The sequence below is a fragment of the Thamnophis sirtalis genome, unplaced genomic scaffold (genome assembly GCF_051295495.1).
Source record: "Thamnophis sirtalis isolate CommonGarterSnake01/CBP01778 unplaced genomic scaffold, rThaSir2_p1.2 scaffold_16, whole genome shotgun sequence".
In the NCBI taxonomy this organism is placed as follows: Eukaryota; Metazoa; Chordata; class Lepidosauria; order Squamata; family Natricidae; genus Thamnophis; species Thamnophis sirtalis.
This window is the reverse complement of record NW_028261396.1, coordinates 1,176,561-1,197,744: the sequence shown is the minus strand read 5'-3', so window position 1 is coordinate 1,197,744 and position 21,184 is coordinate 1,176,561. Positions and strand designations below refer to the sequence as shown.

Here is a 21,184-nt window from a genome sequence, read left to right as displayed (position 1 = left end):
CCCATAGATTGGGCCTCCTTCGGATGCCGTCGGCCAAACAATATCAGCTGGCGGGCCCTCGGAGGAGAGCCTTCTCGGTGGCTGCTCCGACTCTTTGGAACCAGCTCCCCCCAGAAATCCGGACCATATACCCACTCTGATGGCCTTCAGGAAAGCCATAAAAACTTGGCTGTTCCGGCATTCCTGGGGCTGTTGACCTCACTGTTGAGGTCCGGCCCTGACTAGAATGAATGTATGAGGGATGACTGTTGTTTTAAAGTGTATTGTTGTTGTGTTTTTTATATTTTCTTTGTAAGCCGCCCGGAGTCCTTTGGGATTTGGCGGCATATAAAAGCTTTAAATAAATAAATGTATATTACCGAGATACAGGAGATAATGGACATAGCCATTCAATTCGATAGATAGCAAGCAACCTAATTATATAATGCTTTAAAAAAAACTGCTTTAAGAAGCGATTTCCCCAATGCCTAAAAGTAGATCAATAGTTTGTTTTTGTCAATATTAAGAATGCCTTTCTGATGAATTACAGAAACCTATTATCATAAACTATATAATTCATGCTGCCAGCTTTGCATCATTTTTACTGAGTCAATTCACTGTTCTCTTAGAAGACACAGTTCCTTTGAAATCTCTCACGCTTCCAAATTTTATTAAAGCAAACGTTGATCTAATCCCCTCTTATCTTTTCCTGTTTAGGTGGAATAATTATATCCCGCCCCTGAAGAATTCTGATTCATTCTTCAAGAAGATGGGAAATTCTTATGCGGGACAACTTAACTCAACGCGTTTTGAAGAAGTGTTGCATAATTCTATTGAAGCTTCTCTCCGATCCAGTAATTTAGTCCCAAGGCCGATTTTTTCACAGCTATATTTAGAAGCCGAGCGGCAGCTTTCGTCTCTAGAAGGTAAGAAGTGCTCCTTTGGAAATATTTGTAGATTAGGGTTGGGTCTTTGGTGTGCTCTGAAATGTATTTTCTTGCAGACAGTTCATTACTCAACTAGGATTGATGATGTTACCTAGTTGGGTAATAAAATGTCTGCAAGAAACCAAGCTCAGAGAGCACCAAGCACCTCACCTTCGCTCGTGGGTGCGCCGTACATGCACAGTACAATTAAAATTGTTCTGCCCGTGTGCAGAAGCAAGAAACAAGATGGCGCCACCCACGGCGCCGCCCAGAGAACCAGTTCAGGGGCGTGGCAGGCCTTGGTCACTACTGGTTCCAAACCACTACCGGAACCCACCACTGAATGTGACCCAATCATCCAAAATAGATTTAGATGTGTATAAAGGTGCAAAATTTATTCATAAAATATCACTCTTGCTTTTACACAGATTAGTATACAGAGATAAAAATTATCAAGAACCATTCTTCCAGAAGTAATTAGTGTGCTCTTATTTCTCTGATTCTTTTGCTGATCCGGGATTAGAATGTTGTAAAGTCCTTCCTACGTTGATCCATAGGCAAAAATCCTGATTGAGTTTTGCTCTTAACTAGTGAGAGCCAGGAAAAAAAAATGTAATAATGAAAGGAGGGGAAAGTTTACACGATCCATCAATAAGATATAAGCAAAGCCTTGCCTCTATTTCCAAAGGTTCTTGTTTTTGTGATTACTGTACGAATGGGATCCTAGCCAATTTCAATTGGTCTCATCAGTACTCTTCATTAATTCCTTATATAGAAAGGGCTTCTGATACAGTGTTAGATTTAAACTCATTTGTATGAAGCCTGCAAATGTTATTGTTCAAAGTATTTGAAATATAACAAGGAGAAAGGATTCTATTTCTATATCTTGATCTTTCTAGCTATCACTTAAAAAAAAACTCCCACAAATTTAACTGGGACATGCTCTATTGAATGTATATCAGCTCAAAACCTTTTTTGAAATTTGTAAATTTGATTTAATGTAGTGAACTGGAAAGAAATATAGCATTTGTGACTGAGATCCCAGCTGTGCAATGGTAACAATGAGCATAATTGGAAGAAACAGGATTTAATACAATGAAATAAATTGCAAATTCACCGATCAGTATTTCAAGCAACAATTATTTTGGTGATGAATAATATTGATTAAAAGCTGACGGTATTCTTACATTTAAACAGCATTTTTATACCTCCTCGCTTTGGACAAGAATATTGGGTTCTGCTTTAAATTCAACTTGTGAACTTCAGAAACATTAGAATAGCTTAAAGCAGTGATAGCTAAACTTTTTGTCGTTGTATGCCGAAAGCGTGTGCATGTGCCCACACGTGTCCACACCCATAATGAATGCACATGCGACACCCCCTTTGCCCCTCACCACTGGGCATGCATGCACAACCCTGATCCCTACCCCCCAGCGCATGCGCACGTGACTTCTCTCGTGCCCCATTTTGTGCCTAGCAGTCCTCCCCGAAGCCTCCTGGGACTAAATACGGGGCGCAGCTATCAGGGTTTGGAAGTTATCCCAGGGGTCTATATAGCTATGGAGGTTCTGTGGTGTTTCGAGTGATATATGAATCAGGTGATACGATTGCTGCACATTGATCCTGTCTATAAACTTGTATAAACTGCCCCTCCGCGCATGCGCATGCAACGCCCCACCCATGCACACGTGTCTCCTGCATGCGCCCCCCATGCATGCACAGCAGAGACTCAAAAATCAGCTGGCCAGTGGGAGGTACATGCGCAGGGGTGGTGGAACTGATCTGGGACGAGAGTTCGTGTACTCGCAGAGAGGGATCTGTGTGCCATAGGTTCGTCATTATGGGCTCAAAGTATCAGAAAATATGCTATTTTATTTTATTCTAATAGGATTTTTATATAATATTTTGGGTCTTGTTATTTTCTTGTATTGCTTCCTGGAAGATGAAAATCTTAAGGCACAATGTTCCCTTTCTCAAGCAAATTCACTGATATTTTTTTTCTCCCAGAACACACCCATTTCTTAATAAACATTAGAATCTCCTACAGTTCTGATCATCACTATGGAAATATTTCCTTCAATTCATTTCTGTTTTCCTTTACCAGTATAAGGAATATTTCCTTATGTCCATTTGGCATGTCCCTGTGATCTTCCAAATTATTGAAAGAATAAGTAGTACCCTTGTTTTGGCCTCCACTTAATTTGTTTTGTATTCTCAGTGTAGAATGCCTTGTGGACCTTGGAACTTTCCCCCAACAATAAAATAAAGCAAATTGTGATGTCAAGTGAGAAACGGCTATTTCTGCAATTGTTCCAAGATAATGGGGTTGTCTCTTTTCATAAATATGTGATATTCATTCATTCATTCATTCATTCATTCATTCATTCATTCATTCATTCATTCATTCATTCATTCATCCATCCATCCATCCATCCATCCATCCATCCATCCATCCATCCATCCATCCATCCATTTATTTTATTCGTTCAGTTTTCTTATCATTGAATCAAAACAGACTCAGAGCAGTTTACACAATAGTCAACACTAAAAAAAATTCATAAAAATACCCATAGTACGTATAACAAAAAATAAAATTATATAGCAATAGCAATAGCAGTTAGACTTATATACCGCTTCATAGGGCTTTCAGCCCTCTCTAAGCGGTTTACAGAGTCAGCATATTGCCCCCAACAACAATCTGGGTTCTCATTTTACCCACCTCGGAAGGATGGAAGGCTGAGTCAACCCTGAGCCGGTGAGATTTGAACAGCCGAACTGCAGAACAGCTGAACTGCAGTGCTGCATTTAACCACTGCACCACCTCAGCTCTACACAGAGTCACAAATCTGCTCCACTTTTAAAAATCTACAGAAAAAAATAAATAAATCTTGGCAGCCGTATGGAAGTGGTTTGTCACTGCATTCGTCTGGATGTTGTTTAGCTAGCCCAAAATAATCTCTGTCCCAGGAATTAAAGCAAACAAACCTACAAATAGATGTCCTTGAGGGTCTTCCATCCAAGTACTTACTAGGCCTAACCCTACTTGGCTCGCAAGTTCAGACAAGCAAATGAGGCATCAAGTTTTTATTGGATAAATCAAATGCCTGGAAAAAGTCCCCAAAATTAAATCATTAGGGAACATGATTTTCTTTCATGGTCTCTAGCAGTGGTGAGATTCAGCCAGTTCGCACCTATTCGGGAGAACCGGTTGGTAACTTTCTAAGCAGTTCGGAGAACCGGTTGTTGGAAGAAATCTTTTATTTCTGTCCACTTTCCAGGACTAATCCTGTAAGGAAGGCAGGAAGGAAACATTCTGGTGTTGTTTCTAGCCTAATCTTTATTGCCCTGCTTACAGAAACTGCCTCTCCAGTTAACCCTTATTACCATTGTAACAACTAAGGCGAAGTGCCCATCAACATTGATTTGGCCACACCCACATGATCACATGACCACCGAGTCCCGCCCACCCAGCTGGTCATTAGGGCAGAGAACTGGTTGGTAAATTATTTGAATCTCACCACTGGTCTGTAGGGTAAATGAAATTCTTTGTCTATTGATTCAAATATGATTTTTCTTAGGTGTCTAATTCTGGCTTAGCATGCTAAATATGCAAATGAAGAAATACTAAATAATATCAGGGATTTTACCATCTGATCATTTTATAACTATCATGGCTTCCAGTTTATATATATGCCCAATTCAAAGTGCTGGCTTTGATAGTGTAAGCTCTTACTGTTTGAGACTATGACTTGAAATGATGCTTTTCTCTATAAATACCCATATGGACCTTGAGATTATTCCCAGAAGCCCTTATTCATATGCCTTCATAAATGCCAGTAAGATTACTAGGAAAAGGATCTTGACATTTCAGTTGCGCAACCTTTATCTGCTGGTAGGTAGGTAAATTAATAAAAATACATTTGTTTCAATGTTTTCCCTTGTTAGCCTGAAGGCAGACTACTATATATTGATTTTATTTTCTGCTGCTCAAGTATCCACACAATTTGTATTCTTTGCATCAGTGGCTTATCCATAATTGGAGTAAAGAACATTTCATACAATTATTATTTACAATAATTGTTAATTATTATTTGATTTAGAATGATTGATATTTATTTTCTGGGTTTTGCCTGGAGAGAGTTAGCAATAGCAATAGCAGTTAGACTTATATACCGCTTCATAGGGCTTTCAGCCCTCTCTAAGCGGTTTACAGAGTTAGCATATTGCCCCCAACAATCCGGGTCCTCATTTTACCCACCTCGGAAGGATGAAAGGCTGAGTCAACCCTGAGCCGGTGAGATTTGAACAGCCGAACTGCAGAACTGCAGTTAGCTGAAGTAGCCTGCAGTGCTGCATTTAACCACTGCGCCACCTCGGCTCTCATTCACTCATGAATGTTTGTTACTCAATCACCGAAGCTTTCTTCCATGTATGAAGCATCTGTCAGGGCTTGGAAGTTGTCCCAGGAGTCTATATAGCGATGGAGGTTCTGTGGTGTTTTGAGTGATGTATGAATCAGGTGATATGATTGCTGCACATTGAACCTGTCTATACATTTGTACAGATTGCTCTCAAAATGTACATCCCATCTATGCATGTTGTGCATTTTATTAATGTTCCCACTGTGCCGTAACATCTGAAATTCCTATTTAGTTTGATCTTCCATAATCAAAATATATAGGTCTGCAGTTTTTATTGATTACAGCCGGTATATATAGGTATAATTCTGCATGTTTGGAAGCAGAGGTGGGTTCCTACCAGTTCGCACCTATTCGGTAGAACCGGTTCGTCAAATCTACCGAACCGGTTAGAAGAGGTTCCACCAGTGGACCCAGAAAGCAGGCCACACCTACAGAAGAGGCTCCAAAAAATTTTGAAACCCACCACTAGCAAGGATCTTGTAACTTGACAGCTTTAAGACTTGCATGCTTCAATGCCAGAGTTTCTGACGATCTAAGTACTAATTCATAATTTCATATCCGGTCACATGGGCGGCAAGCCACTCCCATCCGGTCACATGGGTGGCAAGCCACTCCCACAAAGGAGGCCACACCCACAGAGTAGGTTCCAACAATTTTTGAAACCCACCACTGTTTGGAAGGCATCAGATTAGAACATAGCAATAGCACTTAGACTTATACAGTATACCGCTTCACAGTCCTTTACAGCCCTTACTAAGCAATGTACAGCGTTAGCGCATTGCCCCCAGCAATCTGGGTCCTCATTTTCCCAACATCGGAATGTTGAGTTGCTCATGAAATGAATAGAAATGCATATCTCTATCTAGCTCTATTATCTCTATCTCTATCTAATCTCTATCTCTATACCTGTTTTATCTTGTCCCGTCTGTCCATCCATCCATCCATCCATTCCCCCACCCCTCTCAAATAAACAACGGCTGTAAATATGGAACAGCTGTTACTAATACAGTTATCTTGCTGAGCCTAAAGTGCAATTTATCCGAGTTCTAGTGATAGTGCTTGTGATCTCTTTAGCAGGCAATAGGGTAGATAATGAGGAAGAGGAGGAGGAAGATGATGATGGTGATGAAGGTTCAGAAACAAGTAGCCCTCCTGTTACTTATCAGATGAAACCACCACCTGAAGGTTGTTGCACTACCGATGGTAAGACATTAATGTTGTTTAGATGGTTAATTTAGAAGGCATGCAATAGATCAGCATTCCCCAAACTTTCTGGCCTTATAGACTATTGAGATATATATATATATATATATATATATATATATATATATATATATATATATATATATATATATATATATATATATATATATATATATATATATATATATATATATATATATATATATATATATATTAGTGTCACAACCCCTGGTAAGCCCCAATTATGGGAGGAAGCTAACTGCTTCCAACATCTGTCAATCGGCTTGTCACAAGAGTCCATCACGACAGAAACCCAATATTTTTACTGTTGCCTTTTGTTATATTTGTGTTTTTATTTGTGCTGATAAATAAATAAATAAAGCACAGGTTCGAATCCCAGTAAGGGTGTGGCTAGCTGATGAGAGCTAAATAGCTTGAAATAGATCTATACTAGTCTCCCTTTATTTATTTATCAGCACAAATAAAAACACACACACACAGACATATATATAGCAACATGGACTTATTTCTTTAGCATAAAATGGAACCAAATTGTAAAATCCAGCCAGAGCTTTAGTTTACATGTCAAAATATGTAATACTGATAAGGAACAAGTCCCTTTCACTGTTTCCCTAAAATTTAAGACCTGGTTCTAAGTTTTATTATGCTACTGGTAAAATTGTATACTGCAGCATCCTAAGCGGCTCATATGCTTTCTTTACACCAATTACCATATTATTTTAAAATACATATAGCAAAATAGATACCGGAGGCTGATTATAAAGTGATCTTCTTCCTACATTCCAATTTTTTTCCCATTGTGAGGGACTACAATATATTTTCATTACTATCTTAGTTTTCACATGGTACATTTTAAATGGTGGACCAGTCATTAAGTAGCTCAGACTGAAATTTACCACTTCAATAAAACATATCCTTAATCAAAATGTTTTATATATTATGTCCACATATTTTACATATTTTATTGAGTCCCCTTCGGGGAAAAGGGCGGCATATAAATGTAATAAATCAATTAAATCAATCAATTTATACACAATATGTGAAAATGTCTCTATATATTAAAAAAATCATGGGATTTGAAAAATAGAATTTAGATCAAGTTTAATTTATAATCCATCTCCTCCCACATATTTGTCATGCCAGTTATAAAAAATGTTTTGTTAAATTATTGATTACAATCAAAATTCTTTTAATTTGTAAATTAAAAATTAAAAATTTGTAAATTAAAAATATTGCGGTATAACTGTAAAGAAAGAAGAATGTATATTGGCAGGATATATTCTAGATCATCTGTAAATGGCATCATCCACAGAAAGCATACATCCAAGATTAAAAATTGAGCTAGTTCCCGTTATAGATTTTGAGATCAAGTTTAGTGAATGACTGTGTGCTAATATTGTTTGATATGAAATTCTTTATATTGATCAACTACGTTATTTTTTTTAACCTGGAAATTATTTGGAAATAGGTAATTCTTGAGATTTATATATGCTGCTACATTGCATTTTTCATGCAAAGCTTTGTTTTCCATTTGGAAATGACATGTTGGCTCTTCTGATGCCAACATTAGCTTTAGGCATTAAGAATAATCTTATTTGTCACATTCTGTCACAGTCTATTGTATGGTACAGCTTCTAACAAGCCCGGCTGTCCAGGACACTAGGAGACAGTAATATATAGCTCTATACTAAGAAAAGTGGCAAGGCACTAGAGTCTGAATGTGGTATATCGCTTAGCCTTCCATCCTTTTGAAGTTGGTAAAATGAGGACCCAGAATATTATTGGGGGCAACATGCTAACTCTGAAAAGTGCATAGAAAGGACTGTAAAGCACTGTGAAGCAGTATATAAGTCTAAGTGGTATTGCTATATACTGAGGAAGACACAATGGTGTTCATGCTATTCGTCCTAAATCTATATATATAAAAGCCAAGTACCACTCATTCATCACGAAATCTCCAGAACCATAAAGCCTATGAACTTGAAATTTGGCACATATGTTCCTCTTGGTTTCTAGGTGCTTGCTAAGAAAGGATTTCTCAAAATAACCATCAGATCATTAGTATTTTTTATACAGTAATTAATGCACTCTGATGCTAAGGAATTCTACTCCTCCTCTCCAGCTGCAAATAACTCTGTTCCAATTGCCAGTTGCTTTATATTAACACGCTCTGATGCTAAGGAGTTAGACCTTCTACTTCCCCTCCCCACCTGAAAAGAACTCTGTTCCAACTGCCAGTTGCCTCACATTCCATTACCTCAGTTCAAACTGGCAGACATTCCACTCCTTCACTCAGGAGCGGTCTGGGGCTCCTTACAGTACTAAACCTCAGTAACCTCACCAAAATGTCTTCGCCTTCCACCTATGGAATTGCTTCTGGACTCAAGGTGGCGGGAGCAATATTCCCTTATGTGTTTCAATCACCGACCACCACTAAGCCAACGGGTTGTGAACCGAATTTCTCCTGCATAGCCCAATCACATAGTTTCGTCACGAAGCTAGTTTCATGTGAGACTGTACAAAAGAAAGAGCCTTTGAAAGTTTATATGTATGCTAAATGTAAGCATGACAAAATCGAGCAATCATTCCTTACAGAGGAACAGAAAATTCTTGTCAAATTTGTCTCGTCTGCCCAAATAAATGAAAAAGTTGTTCCACTAAATGGAAATATGCTTCTGTGTTTCAAATAATAGGTAAGTACTTGACTCACATGTTCATTTAATGACCAAATTTACAGCAGGACTGAAAAAAGTGACTTATGACCATTTTTCAAACTTACGACCATTGCAGCATCCCTGTAGTCACGTGATCAGATTTCGGACACTTGGCAACTGGTTCATATTTATGCTGGTCGCGGTGTCTCACCGATCCCCTTTTGCAATCTTCTGTCAAATCTCACCGACTCAGGGTTGACTCAGCCTTCCATCCTTCCGAGGTGGGTAAAATGAGGACCCAGATTGTTGGGGGCAATATGCTGACTCTCTGTAAACCGCTTAGAGAGGCCTGAAAGCCCTATGAAGCGGTATATAAGTCTACTGCTATTGCTATTGCTGTCAAGCAAAGAAAATGGGGAAGCCAGATTTGTTCAATAACCTTTTTACTAACTGAACAACTGCAGTGATTCGCTTAACAATGATGACAAGGAAGGTCGTAAAATAGGACCAAACTCACTTAACAACTGCCTCGCTTAGCAACATAAATTTTGGGTTCAATTGTGGTTGTAAGTCAAGGACCCAAGTTCTGTGAATTAGAGCCCATTTGTTCCACCATCTGCTGCTGTTGCCAGATTTTTTAATCTGCCTTTCTTCTTTTATTTTTAATTTTTATCCTTTTTAGAGTTGTATTTCTGTAAGACGCCCGGAGTCCTTCGGGATTGGGAGGCATATAAATTCATTAAATTTGAATTTGAATTTTGCTGAAAAGAATATATAAAGCATGTAGGGGACAATTTTCTCAGAAAATTGCACATTGCACTCTTTATATAATAAAACAATGATTATGCAATATTTGAAGGGCAAATCTACACTCTTGTGAACATATGAACACAAATACCCTCTTCTCCACTAAGAATGTTTTGACTCCAATCCAAGGTTAAAATGATAGCTAGGTCATTTTGGCTTATCAGGGCCTGAACTACACCTTGAATTACTGAGTTATTTTTTGCACATTTCCACTGCCGTGTTTTTTTTTTTAAAGGGCTTTGCCAATACATCCTGATTATCAGCATTTGAATTAAGGAGTTTTGCCTGTTAGGTTAAAGAACAATAAAGCTTTTTGAGAAATAAGTGAACTTGCTCAGTTGGGGAGGGGGCCCCCAAAATGCAAGGGTTGATTATAAATTCTGAGTCTTCCCCTCCCTCTCTCTTTTTCAAATGTTACTTTTTTCGTTTGTGCAGTTTTAAAAATGGTAAGAAGAACTCTTGATAATGAAACGAGGGGGGGGGAAATCCAAGCTGAATTTCCCTTTTGTCGTCCCATTTTAAAGCAGGTTTCATCGTAACCAGCTATTTGTTAACCTTTTCTTCGTTATTAGTTATTTTTCTGTTTACATTTGTTGGGTAAACTTTCTGTGCAAACATTTTCCGAACTGCTGGTTTCTTTTGCTAATTAGGTGGGTCTTATACAGTGGTGGGATTCAAATAATTTAACAACCAGTTCTCTGCCCTAATGACCAGCTGGGTCTTTGCGCGCCAAAAGCAGGGGTGGTGGTGGGTGGGTGTGGGGTGTCGTACACATGGGCAGGGGTAGAATTATGGGTGTGGGTATGCACGTGCATGACCCCCCCCTGCGCTTCCCCCACATTCCCCTCGCTTTTGGCACGCGATGGCAAAAAGGTTAACCATCACTGTTCTATCCCAATATCAACCATATCCAGATCTACTTATCATTTGCATTTCTTTTTCACATTTTATTAGTTTTTTATTCCCCAAACTAGTATCCCTCCACTGCTTTCGACGACAATTTTGATTCTTACATATGAGAATATGGAGATTATTTTCAGATATGGAGGGTTTCTGGCAGTGGTGGGATTCAAATAATTTAATAACTGGTTCTCTGCCATAATGACCAGCTGGGTAGGCGGGGCTCAATGGTCATGTGACTGGGTGGGTGTGGCAACTCAACATCACTCACATTGATGGGCGCTTCGCCTTAGCTGTTACAGTGTAATAAGGGTTTAACGGAGAGGCAGTTTCTGTAAGCAGGTCAATAAAGATGAGGCTAGAAACAACACCAGAATGTTTCCTTCCTTCCTGCCTTCCTTACAGGATTAGCTCTGTAAAGTGGGGAAAAAACAAAAGGAGATTTCTTCCAATAACCGGTTCTCTGAACCTCTTAGGAAGTTAAGAACCGGTTCTTCCGAATAGGTGCGAACCGGCTGAATCCCACCACTGGGACTCTTATAGATGAGCTATTCATACACCCCAGCTTTAGTTTTGTTTTACTAGCAAGCTTGATGAAGAATGTTGTTCTTTCTCGTCCTCTCCAGGTTTCTGTCAGACAGGTAAAGACCTCAGGCTAGCGTCCATCTTGAATGAACCAATTGAAGTGCCCGCAGGATTTTTACTGGTTGGTGCAAAGTCACCAACCTTGCCTGAACACCTTTTGGTGTGTGCTGTGGACAAGCGATTCTTGCCTGATGACAATGGGCACAACGCCTTATTAGGTAAGTGGGATTGGTAATTTGCTGTCATTCAGCAACATTAGCTGAACACTCTCAACATCTGCAGCTTGCTCTCTTATCCCTTGGAAAAGTACAATATGAGCCTGAATACCAGTACAAAGGTTTTGACTCTAGTCCAGTGATGGCGAAGCTTTTTTCCCTTGGGTGCCAAAAGCGTGAACGCAATAGCACACGCATGTGTGCCGACACCCATAATTTAATGCCCCCTGCAGGCTCCACCCCTACGCATTTGTGCGCCCCCACCTGGGCTCCCCGTGTATGCACCCCCCCCCTGTTTTGGTGCTAGCAGGCCTCCCTAAAGCCGCCTGGGACCAAAAATGGCGCTGAAGAGCGTTGCATCCCCTCATCCCCGTGCATGAGCACCCCACCCCACCACCCCCGTGCATGGGTGTATGACCGCCCCACCCCCGTGCATGTGCGCACTTCTCCCAGAAGAGACCTGGAAATCAGCTGGCTGGCGGGAGGCGCGTGTGCATGCGCAGTGGAGTTGACTTGGGCGATAGCTCATTTGTCCGCAGAGATGGCTCTGTGGGCATGCCATAGGTTCCATCATGGCTCTAGTCTATGTTTAAAAACATAGTAAGGTCATTTTGGCTTACTGATACTTGCATTACACATTGAATTATTTTTGCACATTTCTGCTGCCATTTTTTTTTAAAGTTTAAAAAAGTTATAAAGTTTTTAAAAGTTTCCTTTCTGCTGCCTTGGAATGCTTTTCTTTTAAGATATGATGTTGGTAAACTACTTATTGGTCAAGCTGTACAGGTAGTCCTAAATTTATGACCACAACTGAGGTCAACATTAATGTTGTTAAGTGAGAATTTGTTGAGTGAGTCTTCCCCATTTTATGACCTTTCTTGCCACAGTTGTTCAGTGATTCACCGCCGTTGATAATTTAGTAACCTGGTTGTTAAGTGAATCAGGCTTCCCCAATGACTTTGCTTGTCAGAAGGTTGCAAAAAGGTTGACCACATGACCCCGGGACACTGCAACAGTCATGGATATGAACCCGTTGCCAAGCATCTGAATTTTCATCACATTATCAAGGGGATGCTGCACATGTAACTGTGGAAAAATGGTCACAAGTCACTTTTTTCAGTGCCGTTGTAACTTTGGATGTTCACTAAATGAACTGTTCTAAGTTGAGGACTATCTTAGGAATCCAGAAGTCATTGTACAGTACATTATGAATATCACTTTAGCCTTAATTTTCATTACATTTTTTATATTGTTCATTGGTATGTTTGCTAACAACCTCTGGAAGCTACTCTAAATCTGGCCTGACCTTATTGGAAATTACATCTCTTTAGTTCCAGTAGATCTTTCAAATTTGGAATATAAATGTCCTGCCAGGTAGCCATATCCTTATGCTTAATGGGTAGTATTCTAAATAAATTTATTTTTGCACATTTATAAGATACACCAAGAGAATAGAATGGAATGGAATGGAATAGAATAAAATAGAATGGAATGGAATAAAATTGAATGGAATGAAATGGAAGAGAAAAGAATAGAATAGAATAGAATGGAATGGAATAAAATAAAATTGAATGGAATGGAATAAAATGGAATGGAATGGAATAAAATGGAATGGAAGAGAATAGAATAGAATGGAATGGAATGGAATAAAATAAAATAGAATAGAATGGAATAAAATAAAATTGAATGGAATGGAATGGAGTGGAATGGAAGAGAATAGAATAAAATGGAATGGAATAGAATAAAATAAAATAGAATGGAATGGAATAAAATAAAATTGAATGGAATGGAATGGAGTGGAATGGAAGAGAAGAGAATAGAATAGAATGGAATGGAATGGAATGGAATAAAATAAAATAGAATAGAATGGAATAAAATAAAATTGAATGGAATGGAATGGAGTGGAATGGAATAAAATAAAATAGAATAGAATGGAATAAAATAAAATTGAATGGAATGGAATGGAGTGGAATGGAATAGAATAAAATAGAATGGAATAAAATAAAATAGAATGGAATGGAGTGGAATGGAAGAGAATAGAATGGAATGGAATAGAATAGAATAGAATAAAATAAAATGGAATGGAATGGAATGGAATAAAATAGAATGGAATGGAATAAAATTGAATGGAATGGAGTGGAATGGAAGAGAATAGAATAGAATGGAATGGAATAGAATAAAATAAAATAGAATGGAATGGAATAAAATAAAATTGAATGGAATGGAGTGGAATGGAAGAGAATAGAATAGAATGGAATGGAATGGACTGGAATAGAATAAAATAAAATAGAATGGAATAAAATAAAATTGAATGGAATGGAGTGGAATGGAATGGAAGAGAATAGAATAGAATGGAATGGAATGGAATAGAATAAAATAAAATAAAATAGAATGGAATGGAATAAAATAAAATAGAATGGAATGGAATAGAATAGAAGAGTTGGAAGGGATCTTGGAGGTCTTCTAGTTGAACCCCCTGTTTAGGCAGGAACCCCTACACCACTTCAGACAAATGGTTATCCAATCTCTTCTTAAAAACTTTCAGCGTTGCAGCATTTACAACTTCTGGAGGCAAGCTGCTCCACTGATTAACAGTTCTAATTGTCAGGAAATTTCTCCTTAGATTAATCTTTCCAAATCCAACTTATTTATGATCATTTTAAGATGGATTAATAAACCTTGTCCTTGTCACATAAATCTACCCCGCAAGTTGCCATTTGTCTGTCTGACCTTGGAAGTTTAGTCAATCTGATAGGAGGCAGTGGTTGTAGATTTTAGACTTGGACTTGGACAGGAAAAGGAAGCATGACCTCGCTCTAATCTGTCTCTTTCGCTCTTCTAGCTTGTTTTAGTCACAGAACTGTAACTAAAGGTCTGGGGGAATCAGTCTTGAAGGACTGCAGACTAAAGATGGAATGTATAGATAGATGTTAGGGAAATTAATTTTGTGAGTGGAAGAAGATGTCAATCCAGAGTAAACTCTTGAAAGAAACTAGGTTGGTGCTAAACAAATCCATTAATAAGACTTTTAACAGCTGTAGCTCAGATTTAGGGTACCACTTCAAAGAAAACACAATTGCTTCTCAAGTAAACGTCCTCAAGTATATTTTGAAGCTTTTGTTAGAAAGCTATTTTCCATACTGTATATATTTCATCCTTTTACTGGACAGAAAAAAAAAGTGTTTGATGTTGGAGTGGCTGCTAGTCGTATTACTAGGCAACAAAGCTCTACGGAGGCCTGCCAATAAAAATCAAAGGGAAACCACGTGAACCCATATAAATAAATTTAAGATTTCAGTTTATAGCCAGCTCTGTGGGAAGGGGGCAGAGTAGACAACTTTGTCAAGCAATAATATGTTTTGCTGTAAGATCTTGCTGTCTTTGATGGGTTACAATACAATTGGGCTGCAATAGTAAAGGAATTAAAGGGGCCATAAATCAGCGGTGTTGTCATTTTTAAAGATACAGGGAGTAATGTTGCACCACTCAGCCCATTCATTGCTCCTGCTATTAACAGTTTAAAGTTCCTAGGGTTGTTAAATCAGAGGAAGCAGTATATGTGTTAACTGCATGCTAAACTACAGGAGGAAAGGATAGTAAGAAACATTTGGTAATAATAACTAACGCTACATTTGTATGTACAATTGTGAGTATGTTAAATTGAACACTGGTGTTCCAAGTAACTATACAGGGCGGGGCATAACCTTTTCCTAGGGGGTCACAGCAACACTTGTAATAACAACACAAATAATTCATACACCATTCGAAAGCCCATCAAAAACTGAGTTTATTGACACGATTTAATAGTCAGTATGACCACCATTAGCCCTTTGAACAGCATTCAAACGAGGTGGATAAGAACACAACAAATCTTCAAACAGTTCCGTTCGATTTTCCAGATTTTTCAACACAGTTTCCAAATTCATTCTCAAAGTTTCAACCGAAACAAATTTAACATTTAATAGCTCATTCAATTCAGTTTTTTATGGGCTTTAAAATGAGGTGTCGCGGAAGTTGTAAACTGCTGTCGATCTTGCTGTGACCCCCTAGGAAAAGGTTATGCCCCGCCCTCTGGAAAATCTGGAAAATCGAACGGAACTGTTTGAAGATTTGTTGTGTTCTTATCCACCTCGTTTGAATGCTGTTCGAAGGGCTAATGGTGGTCATACTGACTATTAAATCGTGTCAATAAACTCAGTTTTTGATGGGCTTTCGAATGGTGTATGAATTATTTGTGTTGTTATTACAAGTGTTGCTGTGACCCCCTAGGAAAAGGTTATGCCCCGCCCTGTACATACCAACGTTCTCCTTCACTTTATCTACATATTCTTTACATTGTTTACCCCGTGACTGTTTTGAGTTCCCTTCAATTCAGTCTCTTTCTTAGCTTTTGAATCTGTGACATTTGCAGCAAACCGTGATGGCACCAAAATAACAACATCTACCTAGTGATATCTTATTAATGTTGCCCTATGTCTGATGTCTGATGAAAACCATATTACTTGCATGATGAAGCAGTCCCATGTTTTCCATCATTTTTCTGCTAGCTCTGTCAATGTCTATGATTCAAAGAATTTGAAGCAGATGTTTGTTTATTTACTTACAAGGCCTGGTTGATGGGGGGGCACTCCAATTAGATGTCTCTGAGACACATTCAGTTCTCCAATCGGGAATTAAAACACTACAAAATCCACTTTAAAAATAAATGATATCTTATAATAAACAATATCATAAAACCGGAAGACATATTCAGTTCCTTCTTAAGATTAATAGGTGTAGCAAATTGGTCCCCATAGCTTGATGGAACAAATTTTTATTAATTTTTTGTAAGCCAGGAGGCAATAGCAATAGCAATAGCAGTTTGACTTATATACCGCTTCATAGGGCTTTCAGCCCTCTCTAAGCGGTTTACAGAGTCAGCATATTGCCCCCAACAAACAATCCGGGTCCTCATTTTACCCACCTCGGAAGGATGGAAGGCTGAGTCAACCCTGAGCCGGTGAGATTTGAACAGCCGAACTGCAGAACTGCAGTCAGCTGAAGTAGCCTGCAGTGCTGCATTTAACCACTGCGCCAACTCGTGCAGGGGGTCGGTAACCACTTCTGTGGTCTCTGAGGGTGGCAGTCTCTAAATGAGGAGATATATAAAGATTTCCTCCCCTTTAATGGGTGGACAGTTGTTATTGGGAGACATTGGTTTCGCCGATGCCTAAGTCTGACCATGTAGCACTTTAAAGTTGTCAGCCCTCATCTTGAATGGCACCCAAAACCAACTGGCAACCAGTGCAACTCTCAGAGTAGAAGTGATACGTGGGTGCCATGCAGAGGTGGGTTCCTACCAGTTCGCACCTATTCAGTAGAACTGGTTCGTCAAATCTACCGAACCGGTTAGAAGAGGTTCCACCAGTGGACCCGGAAAGCAGGCCACATCTACAGAAGAGGTTCCAAAATGTTTTGAAACCCACCACTGGTCCTTGGATGTGATTATTCTACACTATCATGCTCCTATTTATAAAACTCAGTGCCTCTGTGAAAGGTAAGGATGACTACTGCGTTTGTGGCAGGGACGTGCAGTCACTAGAGGCAAGGGAGGCGGAGCCTCACCACTCTCCTCAGGAAAAGAAAAGAAATTTAAATATTTTTTATAAAATAATTAAAGCCAAGATAGTTGCTACCAGATTCCAGGTCACAGTGGCTTGGTGTCTGCTTAGTGTTAACCAAAGCAGGAGGCGAGAGAACTCGGGGCCTCTTTTCCATAAGGAATTTTTCGCCTTCTAAAAGTTAAGAAAGAGTTAAAAGGCAAAGAAGTTCAGATGGAAAAGAGGCACTAATTCTACCGCCTCTTGATCTGGAAGCAGCCAATCATGTCTTCTTGAGCACGCTTACATTGGGCGGGTTATTTCGGAGGGCGTGCTTCAGAGGAGAGAGGAGTGGAGGAGAAGGAGGAGGTTCGCTCTTCACCCCTTCCCAACCTTCCCAGGGTCCAGATTCCCTTCGCTGCAAGCCTTGCTGTCTCTTGCATCCCAAAGGGGTGTGTGTGGGGGAGCTTTGGTGGCCCCAATTCTTCTCTGGGGGGTGGGGGGTGTCTCCTGGGGCTGCTGGCTAGATAGACTCCCGAGGAGCAACTCCTTCCCTCCTAGTCCCCCTGTGGGTGGCTGGAAATGTCAGCGCATTTCAGCCAGCCACAAAACGCTTAACGCTTCCTTACAAGAGCCAGGCGGGAGAAGCCCTCGCTTCTTTCTTGTGGAGACGGGCACTTTGCATCGCGGGAGTTGCCAAGCGCCTTTACTGCAGACCTGGGCGCTTGGCGGCTCCCACGATGCAAAGTGCCCCGCCGCCCACCTGCTGACCTGGCCTGCGGCCGCTGCTTCTCCAAGCTCCGCCGCTGGAAGTCTCGGATCACCTCTGGGGGAAAGTTGAGTGAGAAGCGGAGTGAAGCTTCTTCGTGGCCTCCCGGCGCTGTGCAGAGCCTCTGGAGCCTGGGGAGGGCAAAAAAGGTATGCAAAAAATGGGGTGGGGGAGCACCTATAGTGCACGCATGCGCACTTGGGGGTCACGCATTGCATTATGGGTGCGGCACTCCTGCACATGACCCCCCCCCTGCGCTCCCCCCACTTATGGCACGCGAGCCAAAAAAGGTTCGCCATCACTGGCCTTTAGCATTTAAGACGGCATCATCACTTGCTTTTTTTACGTGTCATCTTCCATCTCATTCATCTTGCTTCTGTGGCTCAAACACAGACATTTAATTTTTTAAAATATATATAATAAAAATAGCAGTAAAGGAAGCAAGATTAAAAAATGTGAAATCAATAGTATACGAAATTTGCTGTAAAAACCAGGTGAAGCATTAGAAGAAAAATGAGTGGAAATAATGGTCTTAAATAGCTGCCTGAATAAAGCTCATATTAATAGTTTTCTCACCTCTGCCTACCATCAATGATTAATGCCCCATTAATAGAAGAGTTTTTCTCAACCTGTGGGAGTCTTTTTTTTCCCCTTCCTTTTTTCTTTCACAGCTAGAATTTCTCCCCCAATCCAAAAAGCTTCATTTTGATACTTAATCTCCATTCTTAAGAAGATTTATTAATTTCTCAGGGCAAAATTAAGCACTGTCATTATGCAAGATCAAGAATATCTTCACACTGTGCGTAGGGCATATCATATGCTCATGCAAATCATATACCCCCTTTAGTCAATTTTCTGCACTGCTGTTCCTATTAAAACTCATCGCCGGTAGCTCTACATAGTTGACCCTGATTGATCTTGAAAAAGCTGAGCAGATTTGGATAAGATTAAGAAATCTTGGAACTGCAGATTAAACTGGCAAATTTAAAAACGTCCTCAGAGGCAGCTGTAGTTGCAGATTTTTAAAGGAAAATAAGAGACTTGATCTATCCTATGAAGGGTATAATAGCAACTTTACATTGTGTTGGTCTTTTAACTATCTCAGATAAGGTAGCAGTGGGTCATGTTGCTTGATCTTGTCAATCACAACAATAACATCTATTTTCTACTTAACTCTGGGTTCATAGCAGGAGTGGGTTTCAACCGGTTCGTGGCGGTCCCCGCGAACCGATTGGTCGGCGAACCCGGAAGTAAGTAACTTCCGGGAATGGCGAAGGGCCCATCCGCCCGCCCGTGCTCCATACCGGTCTTTGAAGGCTTCTGCGCTTCCACGCAGGCGCATGGCACATACAGCGCCTGCGAGATTCTCCGCGAGCAGCTGGATGGCACATACAGCGCCTGCGCGAGTCTCTGCGAGCAGCTGGAGCATCGCGCAGGCGCTAAGACGCATGCATGAACTGCGCGCATGCACGAGGACGCCGCCGGCCCCGTTCCAACCGAACCGGTTGGAACGGGATTAGCAACCCACCGCTGGTTCATAGGGACATTAACATCTGTAAAATTGAAATGTAATGGCCATAAAGCAATAATGATGATTTAACAATAAAAAACAATTTAAGATTGCAACATACTGTAGCAGAGATCCTATTATATGATCAAAATTCCTTCCGTATTGATGAGTTACAGATATTCTCTGACCTTAAAGGTCATAATTTTAAATTATGCAAAGAAATCGATAATCAGTACAAATACAATATGATTTACTGCACCTAGTGCTAAATTAGGATCATGCATCTTTGTTTTGGATCAACTGTTTTATCAAATTTAAGCTCATATAGAACACATTAAAAACATCTAGTTTAAAAGATACATAAAGAGTAGCTGATAAACCAGATACCCCCAAAAAATCTGAGGTAGCAGCCAAAGCTGAAAGAGTCAGTTAAACTGAAGCCACTAAAGCAGCGGTGTCAAACTCAAGGTCGGGGACTGGATGTGACCCATGGGATGTTTAATTCTGGCCCACGGGGCTGCCCTGGAAACCATAAAAGTGGTGCCTCTGCTAGCAAAAACGGAACTCCTGAGCTCTGTTTTCAGCTGCAGCGGCCTCCCGCCACCCTCTTCCAGCAAAAATGGAGCTGGGGGGTGCATGCCCCCCCTCCCCCCTTGTCAAGAGCCAAGGTTGCGCAGTGGTTAAATGCAGCACTGCAGGCTACTTCAGCTGACTGCAGTTCAGCAGTTCGACTGTTCAAATCCCAGGGTTGACTCAGCCTTCCATCCTTCCGAGGTGGGTAAAATGAGGACCCGGATTGTTGTTGGGGGCAATAGGCTGACTCTGTAAACCGCTTAGAGAGGGCTGAAAGCCCTACGAAGCGGTATATAAGTCTAACTATTGCTATTGCTATTGTTCAGTTATCACTGGCAGAATGTGGCAGGAGGCTGTCCTGGCTGAAAATGAAGCTTGGGAGCCCGTTTTCACTGTTAGGGCACTCGGGTCACCACAGACGCCCACGACATGAGTGTCACCAAGTTGGCCACACCCATCCTGGCAATGCCCACCCCGGCCCCCGAGGTCTGGCATGTATTACTGAAACCTGGCTGGGCCCAGAGGGAGGAGTCCCCCTTGTAGAACTGTGCCCAGAAGGATTTCAGGTGCTGCACCAGCCGAGAGCTCAGGGAAGGGGTGGAGGTGTGGCCGTTGTTATCCGGGAGTCGTTAGTTCCTCGTAGGGTCCCTGCTCCGGAGCTTGTCGGGTGTGAGTCTCTGCTGATAAAGTTGGACCTCAAGGGTCAAGTGGGTTTGCTGTTAACGTACCTGCCTCCCAACAGCGTTGCAGCAGCCCTCCCCTCGCTCCTCGAGTCGGTAGCCGAGCTGGCAATTGAGTTCCCTAGGTTGATGGTCCTGGGGGACTTCAATTTGCCTTCGCTCGGTGAAAACTCTGATGGGGCGCAGGAGTTCATGGCTTCCATGACAGCCATGGGCTTGACCCAAGTAATTCGGGGCCCAACCCATTCGGCGGGTCACATGCTCGACCTCGTATTTCTCTCGGAGCAGTGGATTTGTGATCTTGGTCTGAGGGGTAATGACATCATACCCCTGTCGTGGTCAGACCATTGCCTACTGAGGCT

The 21,184-nt window shown here is 40.8% G+C and overlaps 1 protein-coding gene across 1 annotated transcript in view; it reads left to right on the top strand.

Moving 5' to 3' along the window:
* Positions 1-720: 720 nt before the first annotated feature.
* GREB1 (growth regulating estrogen receptor binding 1) overlaps positions 721-21,184 on the top strand; it is an 89,290-nt gene continuing 68,826 nt past the window's right edge. The window contains exons 1-3 of the mRNA XM_087702786.1: positions 721-905; positions 6,401-6,529; positions 11,538-11,714. Coding sequence (XP_087558912.1) covers positions 749-905; positions 6,401-6,529; positions 11,538-11,714 — 463 coding nt within the window. The 5' untranslated portion in view covers positions 721-748. The remainder of the gene's footprint in view (positions 906-6,400; positions 6,530-11,537; positions 11,715-21,184) is intronic.